Here is a 13,080-nt window from a genome sequence, read left to right on the forward strand (position 1 = left end):
TACAGTGAACACTGCAGTGAAGCTTTCATTTGGCAAAGATAAAACAGGCTTTGAATCTAAGGTTATGTATGTTTTATGTTGCTGGACAAGCTCCTATTACCAGATGGCTGAAAGAACCACTCACAAGATAAAAATAAGCTGGGAACTAAAGTAATTTCAGCAGAAAATTAAAGGTCAATGTTGTTCTTCAGCCTCTATACACTTGGTAGGAAGTGAGAAGTATTGTGTGAACAGACCCCAGGGGTCTACTCTTGCACTAAACTGAGAATTTAACCACGTAGAGAAGACTGATCCAACCTTTAAATACAGTAGCACAGGACATAGGAAACCAGAGTTTGTGCTCCTGCTGCCCCAAGAGCAGTAAGAGCAAAGGCAGGTCACGGACTGTAAACTTCAGCTTTCCCCATCTATAAAGGGGGCATCACACCACTTCCCTCAGAAGCAGAATGCGTCCAGGCTTAGTCCTCACAGCCCTTTGTGGTAGCACAGAGAGCTCCCAGAAAGTGCACTGCAACAACTGCACATATAAGCACACATTTGTTCTCATCTCCAAGAGTGTCACAGAGCACTTTGTTTTGCTGTGACATGGTCAAAGATTGCAAGCTGCTCAGATAGCTCAGGAATGAGGGCTGAGCAACCACTTTGGAGCCCAGTGGAAACAATTGCACACCACCATTTCAGCCAAGGGAACGGGACTCCTGAATTTAGAGTTGCTGAAACAGCACTGGCTACGCAGTGCTCGAGAGGGACAACCTTCCCCTGCATCATACTTGCCCTGCTATCGCCTATTGTGAGCCTTCTCAGCCAGCCTCATCTAAGGGCTAAGACGAAGATCACATCACTCACCTTCCATTTTAGGACAAGGACTTTGCTATGGCCGAATTTGCACTCTTCACATACTGCAGCATTGCACTGTGAAGCCCTATAGCAAGAACAAATCCCAAAATACCAGCAGACTTCAAAATAGGGAGCAAGTTTCTAATAGGGAAACAGTTTTAATCTATTTTCAGTCAAGACCTTAAACAGCACAGAGTTATTCCAGCCCTTAACCAGGGCAGAACTCCACCAGACAAGCAAAAGTTGCGTTGTGAAACTGATTTCACTAAACAATATAAATGATCTATTCAGAGAGCTGTGTGCCGTGAGTTCCAAAACCCATGTGATGTGCCAGCACAAGTAGGATTTTGACCCTTCATTAAGGAAGAAACAAAAAAGGACTTAATTTCCAGAAATACAGTATAAGGCTGCAGAGCTGCAAGTGTAGCCAAGCGTGTCTAGTTCACTAAGGGGCATGCAAGACTTTGATTTGCATCTAATGCTTCTAAACTACTTTGAAGTTAGGGAAAAAAAACCCACAAAACCAAAAAACTTCACAAGATCTCAGATTTAGACTTTTAAAAGCTGAGCTGTCTAGGTTAGAAAATCCAAATCCTTTATTTTCTACTCCTTATAAGGTGTATTTTATTAGGAAAATAAAAGGGGAGGGAGGGAAAAATAAGATAATTCCTGCCCAACACCTCTGGGGACTGTCTTGCAATAAGCAAAGTCTGTCTATGGCTCAGAGTCTACTGCTTCAGTTCAGTGGATCCTGGGTCAGGCCCTGCTCTGAGGACTATCCACCATTTGGACTCTGTATGGGTCTCATCACAGCTGCACCCAGCCTGGGAGTGCATTACGCAGCTGCTCTGTGCTCTCTCTCTCCCCAGGAGAGCTGCAAAGTGTTTCGCATTTTTGTGTGTTTATAGATGAATACAATATGTTAACACGAGAGCAAGGGCAAAGCCCTGCACCTCACACTTGGAGCAAAAGGTGCCAGATCTGGGATGACCCAGGGGTCTTCTCCTGCAGCAGTCCTACCTGAGGCCATTCCCTTACCCCCAGAAGATCAGGGCTGGTGAATGGGGCTTCAGTTGACTCTTCAGATCTAGTTTCTGAATCAGGTCCTGCAGAGATTTATGTTTATTTTAAACTAGGTAAAAGGAAAGTAGTCAACTTCTAGTTCCTGGTAAAGACTCACTTGTAAGGTGGCAACTGGGATCGATCTCCGAGTCTGTTCCAGTCCGGAGTCCAGCCCAGGCTGATGCTGCAGCATCAGATCTTTGCACTGACGTGGCTCATACAACCCATCTACAGAAACTCAGCACCGTGGCTCAGCTCTTCTTCTGTAGGTTTACTAGGATAGCATTACTGCAGAAAGACAATCTGCCCTATAAGGAACTGGTCGGGGAATATTTCAACAGATCCCCCTCCTCCCCTTTACAGCGTTAGAGTTTTGCAAAACATTAAGCACATGAAGGCATTTCATTTATGAAGCAGTTTTAGGTCAAATATTTATTGCATTCCTTATAAAACAGTAAAAAGCGTCAAATCCACTGAGACAATCTTCCCAATTCAAGACATTTAAGTACATATTGCAAACCAATTCTTTTGAGTATTGTGCATATAAAAGTGTCACAGTTCAGGTAGTACAGGATAGATTCTGTTTTCTCTTTTCTATAAAAATAGCAGACAATCTTTTGATTTCAGTCTCTAGCCCTGACAAAAAGTTACACCCAGCTGGCCAGCCAGGGGAAGTACATATCCATACCCCTAACCTCAACGTGCCTGCATGTGTACAGGTTAGTGTCAGACAGGTAAAGCAGATACTGCTCAAGCCTGTACAGGAGGCACAGATACCATCCCAAAGAGACAGCTGCAGAAGGATAGGTCTAGATGAGACAGGCAAAAGGATCTCTGCAGATCCATAGGGGTGAACTAGCATTCCCCACCCTGCCCTTCCTCGGCCAGCTCAAGGATCACAGTGCATCTTCCCTTCCTCCACCTTAGTGTTGTCAGATGACCACTTGATAGCTGGACTGCTTCATCTTCTAGTTCGTTCCGTGGAGTCCTGAAATATCCTCGTCGCTTTCAGACTGATCAAAATCCATGTCTGGAGAGAGTAATGCCTAGAAAGGAGAACAGACAGATGCTGATGGAGTGAAAGTTCTCAGCTCTTCTTGATACTGCTTGTTGAAGGGGTCAAGCACCCCTAGAGGGGTCTGCTGCAAGATCTAATCCTCTCTGGCAGATGGGGAAGGTCTCAAGGTCACCTTGACCATCTCTCCAATGACAGCCAGATTGATTTGGGCACAGACACCGTGATGACCTGGTATCCCAGCCCCCACCCCCACCCCCCTTGAGAGCAGAACAGGCAGCTAAAAGCTCTGTTCACCATGGGACAGGGCTCACATGTAGACATGCATGTTCAGGCCAGGCTGCAGCCTCAGTAGAGATGTACAAAAACTAGGCCACATATTTGGTAAACAGCTGTAGCAAATGTAGACCTTTTCCCAGGCCCCCAAGCTGCTTGCTATCTCCAGAGCTCAGCCAGAAGAGCAAGCAGAGCTACAGGGTTAGCTTCAGCCATGGCCAGCAAGCTCAGGAGTGGTGTCCTAGCCTGGTAGCACCTTATTTCTACCTGGCACAGCAGCTCCTGGCTCAGTCTGAATTGTGGGAGCCAAAATAGAGCACTGACACCTCTCACCAGTACCTCTCCAGGTAAGAAAGCCCACAGCTTTGCTGCGTGATCAAAAGGCTGCCCATTGCCTCCAGGAACACCTACGCTCTCAGTAGCTAACTTCAGACTTGAAGCTACCAACAGGCTGTTTTGAGCTAACTGGCTGCCACCGGCCTGGAGCGTTTGCACAATGCAGACGGAGCCACGCGTGGGGCATCCTCCAGCCACATCATCTGGAAGAGGAAAAAGGCCGGATTTTACTTAGGCTATGGCTGCAGAAGAGCTGAAACCCAGTGCCAGCCAGCAGGATGGATGGATGAGCAGTTTGCATGGGTAATATTCACGGCTTGACAGATTGTTTGCTCAACCCCATCCTACCCCTTCTTACCTCAAACACCCAGCTTTGGGCAAGAGAAGCCCTACTGTCATTACCCCTGACAGCAGCTACCTCTAAGCACAGCTGAGGTGCAGTGCAGCTGACAGTAGCTACCTCTAAGCACAGCTGAGGTGCAGTCAACCCTTGTGCAACAGCTTGTGTCATGCCCAGCAGTTCTCAGGATCTCAGCTGAACCATGGGATTTCCAGTAAACACTAGTCACCCACATCAGAAGCCTGGCCAGGTCCTTGGCACCTCAGCCCCCAACTCTACAGAGGGGCACAAGCCTAACAACACAGTCAAGGGCCTCCAGTTTTATTTCCCTAGATGAGCAATGCCAGCAGCCCTTTTCCCCTCCTCCACTTGCCCATCACAGAACCCAAACAGCATCATTAGTTCATGGCTGATGCAGGGACAAGGGGCAGGTACCACAACCACCCCCACAGACATAGCTTCCTCTAGCAAGGCAGTGTAGACCTCTCACCCAAGCCTCAGCCCCATCTGACCCCACTTTGCTCCAAAGACTGAACCAATGAACTATGAAACCTCCCTGTGCCTGACTCACCGCAGCCTTCCAGCTCAAAGGCACAAGTCAAGGGATGCTGCAGGGGCTTTCAGCCAAGCACGTTCGCCTGCAGAGTGTCCCCAACAACTCAGCCAGTCCTGGAGCTTGGGCTAAACGAGGAGCATGGGGGAATTAGTCTTATCTGTGGCTATCTCCGGGCACAGTTGTGAATTAACATGCCCTCCACTTGTTAGCACTTAGGCAGCACCATGGGGCCAGTCACCACAGCAACAAAATGACTAAACAGGAAAAACAAACTGCAGTGAGTCAGTTACTTCAAAGGAATAGAAGAGCCGCAGGGGAAGATTTCCTCCCCACCCTCACGCACACTCCAGCCCCTCCATCCGATGTTGTTATCTTCGCAGCAGCACGTCAGACACTCAAAGGACAGCAATAGATCAGATTAAGCTCTCTTGTGTCCCCCCCACTGCTCTCAAGGAATTTTTTTTTTTGGTTCAAGACACACCCTGGAAGGTTTCCATCTCTTCCAAGTGAAGATTTCCTCTGTTTATCATATTAATATTGTGATGCTGTTGAACCTGAAAAAATGGGTGGATAATTAGTCACACACAGCATGTGAACTGAACTCTGTCACTGAACTCTGACAGGCTGCAACAGGTTAGTTTTGGGGCCTAATGAACTGGTAATTTCAGTGGGTTTCAGCTGCAAACTCCAATCCTGTTGCAGCCAAGCGTGGCTGACTGAGCAGGCACTAAGCATTGTGCATCCAGACCCATTCAGGCTGCTACCTGCCCACCATACAACTTGTATGAAGCACTCGAGCCAACAGTCCCCCAGTAACCTTTCCACAGTTCCTCAGGGAGCTTCATCATGAGACGGCACCTCATCTCTATGACAGTCATGGGACATACCCTCAGATACGTTTTTCAAGCCAAACTCCAGTTTGGGAATTTTCAGCACAACTTGGACAAGGCGCTTCCCCTGCAGATGCATCCAGGTCAGGATCACAGCAGGTCGGTGGCACAGCTGGGAATGGACCACGGTTTCCCAGTCTGGGACAATGTGCTACTGTCTCACTCAGCAGTCCTCAAAGACTTCATGCATTCCTCCCCACACCAGGAGGCCGGCAGCTTGCAAAACAACGTGGGTCACACTACTGAAACAGGGCTGCCCGTGTGCTTTGCCAACCCCTTCTGTCTGGGGGAAGAGTACTGATATGGTACTCCATCCAAGCAGACCCTTTAGATAACGAATCCATCTCAGCGGCAGAGAGAGAGATTGCACAGACAGATGAGAACTGTGACACAGGTTGTAAAACAAAGAAGCTCTGGGGCCATTTCCTTGCTAGTGGTGGAAACCTGTTTGCCTAAAGCTCCACCAGCTTGGTGTGGAGGTAGGAACCACCCCACTGTCCTCCTACATCTGACCTTAGGTAAGTTCCCATGAGTCAGTAGGGCTGACAGGTGGGAGAGTCTCCTTCCAGAGGCACCTCTATGCCCACCTTCATTTAGCTTCCCTGTAAGGACCAGGCACCTTAGCTGATCTTTAAATAGCTCAAGGTGAGCTCAGTTAAGCAACGAGCAAATCAAAGTTGGTCTTGGAGTATTCTTCAGTACTTAAAAGCAAGCAACATAAGTATTGGCATTCATCAGCATCTTCAGCCTAGGGATTTGCCAAAAGTCACAGCTCCTATGAAGGGAATCGGGATAGGTGCTGAACTCCATGCTGACCAAAGGCAGGTCCCCATGTAGTATATTAGCTTTCCTCCCAACCTTCAACTAGCCTCTAGTTTCACCCTAATGGTCTCACAAGTACCACTGTTATTAGGCCAAATTTTGCTTAAAGGCTTGTCTCTGAAAATGTAAGCCTTCAGGAAAGGAGCAGAAACTCACACGCCGCCCTTGGGGAAAAAAAACTAGAAACAAGTTCAAAAAAAGATCAAATAAAACATTATTAAAACTGAGTTGTTTTCCTGAGTGGAGGAAACAAGGAAATCACTGATAAGATCTAAGGTTTATTGGCACTTGCAAGGGCAAGGGAAAAGAGACTCAGGTCAAGGGCAGGACACATACAAAGCAGAAGTGAGGGCCACGCAGATGAATGCATTTCCCCAGCCTGAACTGCACTGGATTCAGACTGGCACCCTTGAGAGATCTCTTTCCATCCCATGAGAGAGCAAAAAAAAGACTGCGTGAAGATTTACTAAGGCAGGGCACAAGTCTGAAACAACAGAAAGCTTTAAGACTGACTTGGAAGGAATGGTGAAATTCTTCCAGCCATAAGAGTGAGTTTATCCCTTTCAGAGCTTCAGTGTAAAAAAAGTTCAGCAGTTGCTCCATTACAAGCAAGAGCCCATCGTCACATCTGTGGCTCACCAGAAGAGCCTTAAAGCCCACAAGAGCGTCAGTTCTTTGGTCTACACTGCAGCCATGGAGTCAGTGAGTGACACACACCAGTGGCAGGATTGCTGGTTGCTGGATTTCTTCTTGCCACCCAGCTGGTCTACCAAGCCTACGTTTGGTACAAAGCTGCGTTTTCCTGCTATTCCCTGTAGAAAATACTGAGTGTGGGGTTTTTAACAGGTTAACTCCAGCCCGCCCTTTCCATTCTCCTTCCTCTCTCCCCTTCCTTTTCCAAACACAAACTGCTAGTTTGAGTGAAAATAGTGACACTCTCTATTGGCGAGATAGGCAGAGGGTTGAAATTCAAGACGGCAGCATGATGGGGAGCTGTTGGCGCCTGCTGCTAGACAGCCCTGATGAACCCTGATAACTGCGAGACACATTAGCCTCAGCCAGCTCTGCCCTGTACAGAGATACTTCTCAGTCTCCCTCTCTCTCCATGGGGCAACAGGGAGGGAAGAAACTCCCCCAGTTGAACAGGTTATTAGCAGCAACAAGCCCAGCATACCCTCATTTTCTGTTTTCGAGCCTAAATTCCATCCAATCCAGCTGTAAGGCCCAGCCAGCCAACATAATCTTTAATTCATAGCCTAAAAAGTTGACACACGAAGCAGGAGCCTATGGCTATACCTCAAGGCCCAGTGCCAAGAAACAGAGCTAGAAAAGCAGGTCACCCACTTCTGTATTTCTTCATTACCTGCCTTCTCTACCCAAACTATTTGTTGGGCCGGAGGCACCAGGAACATGTCTGAGCAGAAAGGAGGCAGTCCCTGTAGACTGCTCCAGGTACAAACCAGTCCCCTTGGTAGCTCCACTGCAGCGATGGATCAGAGGGTTTCAGGATGGACAGATGACCTACACATTGAACGTCTCAGCAGAATTTGTCTGAGAAAGAGAGTCAAGTACTTGAAGATAGAAGAAACCTTTGACAACAAGAGTCAGACTGTGGAAGTCCAGTTTCCACTGCTTGAAACAACCAGTCTAGTTGAGCTACCAGAAGAGCCTTTCCTAGCTTCTGGAGATTAACAGGTTATCCAAAACTGAGCTAGAGGCCACAAAACACTTGCCCCGCCTTCAGTGGAGCAAGGCAGAGGATCAGCTCCATTTCCATGAAAAACCATTAACTGTAGTACCACCTGTGTATCCACAGCAGCAAGCCACCTATAAGACTAGATACTCCAAATTTAGGTTTGAAAGATTGGTGTCTCAACTAGAGATGCCACCTCCTCACCCTCGTTTCTGAGCCAGTGTAATTTTAACTGATCTTAAACCTTCAGGAACACACTGGCATACCCAGTCAGTAAGGCAGATCTTCACCACCACTTTCACGCTTGGAGCAGACCTCCAACCTAGCTCTTTCAAGGAAGTACCACTCGAACATCGCTCACCACCAAGAAACCAGGACTGTGCCATAACCAGGGAGACGTTCACACCCAGAGTTAATCCACCTTCACATCCTAGGTATGAGTTCTTAGCTTCAATGCACAACTATCAAGCCATACTGGTACTGCTCAGCTCAGGCCTCTCTTCCCTCCTTTCTCCAATACAATAAAAGATTTCTCGAGGATGCCCTCACCACAGACACCACTTGGGAAACTCCCTGGGGCACACTGTTCGCATGTTTCTAGAGACCTCGCCAAGCTACAACTGTTTATCTGGAGGCCGGGCCAGGAGGAGTGACTCACTTGTCTCAACAGCTGCTCCTATCTGCCTGCCCTTCCTGCCAGAGGGAGGATGCCTCCAACACCACATCCTCATGAGCAGCGGCCACTTCCCTGCTGCACCCTTGAGCCGTGGAAGCCATCGCTGCTGTGCAGACTGCAAAGCATGCCGTTAAACACTACTACCTCCGTGTGCGTTGCAACGTCACCAGTCATTGGCCATCCCACCCATCGGTAAAAGAGCAGAGTTACTCTTTATAAAAGAGCTCTCAGAAAGCAAGAGCTATTTCTATTCATCCTAAATTCCTCGGCAGAAGCTAGTCCAGGAGCCAGCCTGCAACTGCCAAAAGCTATCTTATCTCAGCGAGTCTCACCAGTGAGCTGCAGATATCAGCAGTCGTACACAGAGCACTTTGAAACAGGGTCTGGGTGCCAGGGGAAGGAAGGGAATTCAACCCAGCGACTCAGGTTGTGGTCTCTGCCCAAAAGCCGATGAGAAGCACAGACGTCACCTGCCCAGCAAACCACGCGTCATTAACAAAAACAAAGTCTGCTGGGACTGGAGCACTTCCTACCCCCCCTAACTTTTAAGTGTCAAGCTCATCTTGACAAAATACAGCTTCCTACAGTAAGGGACCATCATCTGGCTGAAAAAAACCCAAACCCCAAAATAAAAAAAAAAAACCACCCACACAAAAATACCAAATGCTGACAAAAATAGGATTCCCAGCTAGGCCTTGTCCTCTAAAAAGGATACTACCAACTACAGCAAGGAAAGCAAGCTCTTCTAAGCCAAGATTAGTTACAATTAAAAATGGGAAAGTTGAAAGAGATGGTGGAGAGGTACCCACCAGCTTCAGCCTGTCACTCCAACAAGCCCACACAGGTTAGTGCAAAGGCTAGCTCATCCCTCACAAGATACTGTCATCATTTAGGGCAATATTTCAGCCACACTTTGTAGGCTGTAATATTGCTCTTTGTTAGACAGGGCCAGATCATCCCAGAAAACATGCCTCTGTTGACATCAGCTACTGGCATGGAAAGTCAGTTTGACTTAGCAGGGTCATCGTTCACATGCATAAAGCCTCACCCTAGGTCTAGGCAACATGATGGTACGTTGCATGATTGTGGTGAAGCACATAGACCATACCACAAGCTTGCAGTTTGGTCTCCAACACAGAACATCCTCGGTCTTACCTGAGATTCCTCAGTCTTCCTAGCCCAAGGAGTTTCTGTGGATCCATTGATGTCCAGGGTATCCTTCTGCTTATGTTTCCTCATGGTCAAGCTGTCCACAACCCAGAACGTAATGGCCTTGAGGAGAAAGAAGTTGCATGAATAGATTGCAGAGACCAAAATACAAAGTCATTCAAATCATAGCTATTTCTTCTCCTTTTGGTTTCTCCAGATGTCCAGCCTTGATCAACCTAATTTAATATCTAAATTAGCCCTGCATCAAGTGTGTCCATGGGGGTTGGATGAGTCAACTTCCTGAGATCCCTTCTCACTTGAATCCTATTGATTCCATAGCTGTTGAAGACGCAGTGAAGGAAAAAACAAAACAAAACAAAACCCCCACAATAAGCCAAGTTTCCACCAGGAAATAACCACCCCACGATAAGCCAAGTTTCCACCAGGAAATAACCATTGAACCAAGCTCCATCCCAGGTTCACCTGCTTCGTCTGCATCAGTCACCAGTCAGTTCTTTGAGAACCAGAGTTTGCTTTCAAATAAGGAAATGCAGCCTGGGGTGGGGAGAGAGGCTGGTAGCACAGGCAGGTAAACCCAACTTTGCCAATGCTGCATCCATTGCAATGCTCATGGGATAAACTGAAAAGAGTTCGACTCATTCCTTGTCCAGGGGGGGATCTGAATATTAACACCATGTTCTCACTTCCCATCTTAGCAGGAACTAAGCAGCAGGTCAAGGATTACCCAGAATCAGGGGAACCACAAAAAAGCTGAGCTTTCAAGAGGTTCTGCCAAACTAGTTTTGTGAAGATCAATAGTTCTGGGTAACCTGAACACCTTGCCTTGCTGTAACACAGTTTGAAGCCTAGCCAAACGGCTAGGTTGGCAGGTTGCCAAAAGTCACCACCCACAAGCCATCCTATAGGAATTTAGAGGGCTTTGGGGCATTCCCACACCTGTAGCTTGCTGCTGAGATGCAGCCCTCAGCTAATGAGCCCCAGCTTTCTTCAAAGAATCAGCCACCCAGCAGCTTGGACAAGGGAGCAGGAATTAGGAACAGAGACCGTGGCAGAGCAGTAGTGACATATTTGTGTATTCATGGCAACAAATACATTTGTTTCCACTCCCCTCCACCCCGTCCCAGCCACTTCAATTACTCAAGGCTGCCCCAAGCCAGTTCCTGTACACACTCCCCCTTGGGGGGGGACCCATAATTTCCAAACCACGCCACCCAGTGCTTACAAAGGCATCACTTACATTGACTATAAAAGGCACAACAAACATGACCAGGGCGAGCTCCAGCTGGGAACCTGGGATGTAACCCAGGAGGATCTGCGGAAGCTGCAGAGGAAAGAGCATTTAGAAGCATTATTTGAACAGCTCTGCTGCAAGATCTTTGCTGCAAACTGGTTGCTTTTACACCAGCAGTCTCCCAGCTAAGGCTCTGCAGCCTTTGCTTTAGCCCGGCTCTTAGAAAGATTGCATGGGCTATTCCTTTAGCCCAGCTGCCAAACACAGGATTTTGTACAGATCAAGAAATAAGTACTGCTAGTCTTTCAGCTTAACTACCTGTGACAACTGGTGGGACTTTCCTTGGCTCCTTGGAACCTAGCTGCAAAATAAGGACACCAGCCACGCGTGATAAGCATGAAGAGGAATCCAGCAGCATCTCTGGACATAGCAGCGCAAACACGAACATGTTGTTCAGCGCAAGTCAGCACTGTAGGCTACTGGGTTAGAAGGACAAGCCCTTAACGGGAACAGACAAGGGCTCCCAGATTGCTGTAAACAACTCCTCAGTCAAGTCGCATGAGCCTGTGAGGTACTAGGCACTACCTGTAAATGCACTCAATACTGGAGCTACCCATTAACACTCAGAATTGGTTTTTATACCCACCACGCCTACCTGCCACCAGGCAGGAGGGCACAACTGCCACAGGATTATTATTTTTTCAAAGAGAAACTCATGATCAACACAATTACAGAAGCAGTTGAGGGGGGAAGGACAGCATACTACTGGGCTAGTTCTTTCCAAATTAACCTCTAAGAGTCCCCCTAGTTTAGGCATGGGATCAGGAAGCACCAACATGAACTGACTTGATGAGATAATGTAGAAATCTTCTGGCAGAACTGAAGTAGCTCAGCTGCCAGCCCAGCCTATTTTATCCTTCCAAGGATGGAAGAGAAAATTAAGGCAGCATCTTATTCCACTAGCTTTTGACTAGCAAGAGAATGTACCAAAAGCCAAACTGTTATGAAAGTCATGTTTCCCCAAACTTAAGTAATAGCTAATGATTACAGAGAGATGTCAACAAGTCATAAGGATTAAAGACCTATGATGATGGGGACCACTAATAAGGCAAAGCTGACAAGAAACAAGCCACAGCAACTGTGGCTAGAAAAATACAGCTCAGGAGCTCACCTTTGTCCAACCAGGGATAAGCAGGACAAGCCTAATCACAGTCTTCTCAAAAAACATTATCAGCAAGTAGAGGAAACACTGGCCAATCCAGGCAGCAGCTTGTGGAGGGTCACCTGGGAAAACAGCACATTAAATCCAAGACAGAGGACAGGAGGAGACAGCCCTACAGAAAAGTTGCCTCATGCTTGATACCTGAGCTGATTAGAGAGACAGGGAAGTGTTTCCATACCGCAGAACTTGCACTGGGACAAATACTCAATACCAAACTTAAAATTAGTGGAGAGATTTTCTACCTATAGTTGTAGGAACACATGCCTGGGGTAGTAAGGTTTGGTGTCCCTGCCTGGTCTAGAAGGCATTACTCCATTGAAGATCAAAACATACCAAGATCTAAGCTCAAATCTTTCTAGTTTAAAAAAAAAATCTGACTTGTATTAGAGAAAATTTAGCAGACTTGCATCCCTTACTAGTTGCAGCTCATTTTGCATCTTTGCAAACTGATGTACAGAAGAGCAGAAAGGCAAAAGACTGCACCCCACTTCCATTTGTGCAGTCTCCCTTCATCAGGACAGCTATTTGTCTTTCATAGAATAGAATCATAGAATCATTATATCTGACTTGTATTAGAGAAAACTTAGCAGACTTGCATCCCTTACTAGTTGCAGCTCATTTTGCATCTTTGCAAACTGATGTAGAGAAGAGCAGAAAGGCAAAAGACTGCACCCCACTTCCATTTGTGCAGTCTCCCTTCATCAGGACAGCTATTTGTCTTTCATAGAATAGAATCATAGAATCATTGAGGTTGGAAAAGACCTCTAAGATCATCAAGTCCAACCGTCAACCCAACACCACCATGCCCACTAAACCATGTCCCTAAGTGCCTCATCTACTCGTCTTTTAAATACCTCCAGGACTCCACCACCCCCCTGGGCAGCCTGTGCCAATGTTTCACCACTCTTTCATCTTTCACATTTTTCCTCACGTTCAATCTAAACCTCCCCTGGC

At 47.2% G+C, this 13,080-nt stretch overlaps 1 protein-coding gene across 1 annotated transcript in view; it reads right to left on the reverse strand.

The window, feature by feature from the left end:
- Positions 1-2,831: 2,831 nt before the first annotated feature.
- Positions 2,832-13,080, reverse strand: part of LOC103908113 (store-operated calcium entry regulator STIMATE-like) — a 26,119-nt gene continuing 15,870 nt past the window's right edge. The window contains 6 exon segments of the mRNA XM_019474897.1: positions 2,832-2,945; positions 3,618-3,708; positions 3,710-3,729; positions 9,659-9,775; positions 10,911-10,994; positions 12,076-12,188. Of these exon segments, the coding sequence (XP_019330442.1) occupies positions 2,832-2,945; positions 3,618-3,708; positions 3,710-3,729; positions 9,659-9,775; positions 10,911-10,994; positions 12,076-12,188 (539 nt within the window).

The sequence above is a fragment of the Aptenodytes forsteri genome, unplaced genomic scaffold (assembly GCF_000699145.1).
Source record: "Aptenodytes forsteri isolate BGI_AS27 unplaced genomic scaffold, ASM69914v1 Scaffold173, whole genome shotgun sequence".
Classification (NCBI taxonomy): Eukaryota; Metazoa; Chordata; class Aves; order Sphenisciformes; family Spheniscidae; genus Aptenodytes; species Aptenodytes forsteri.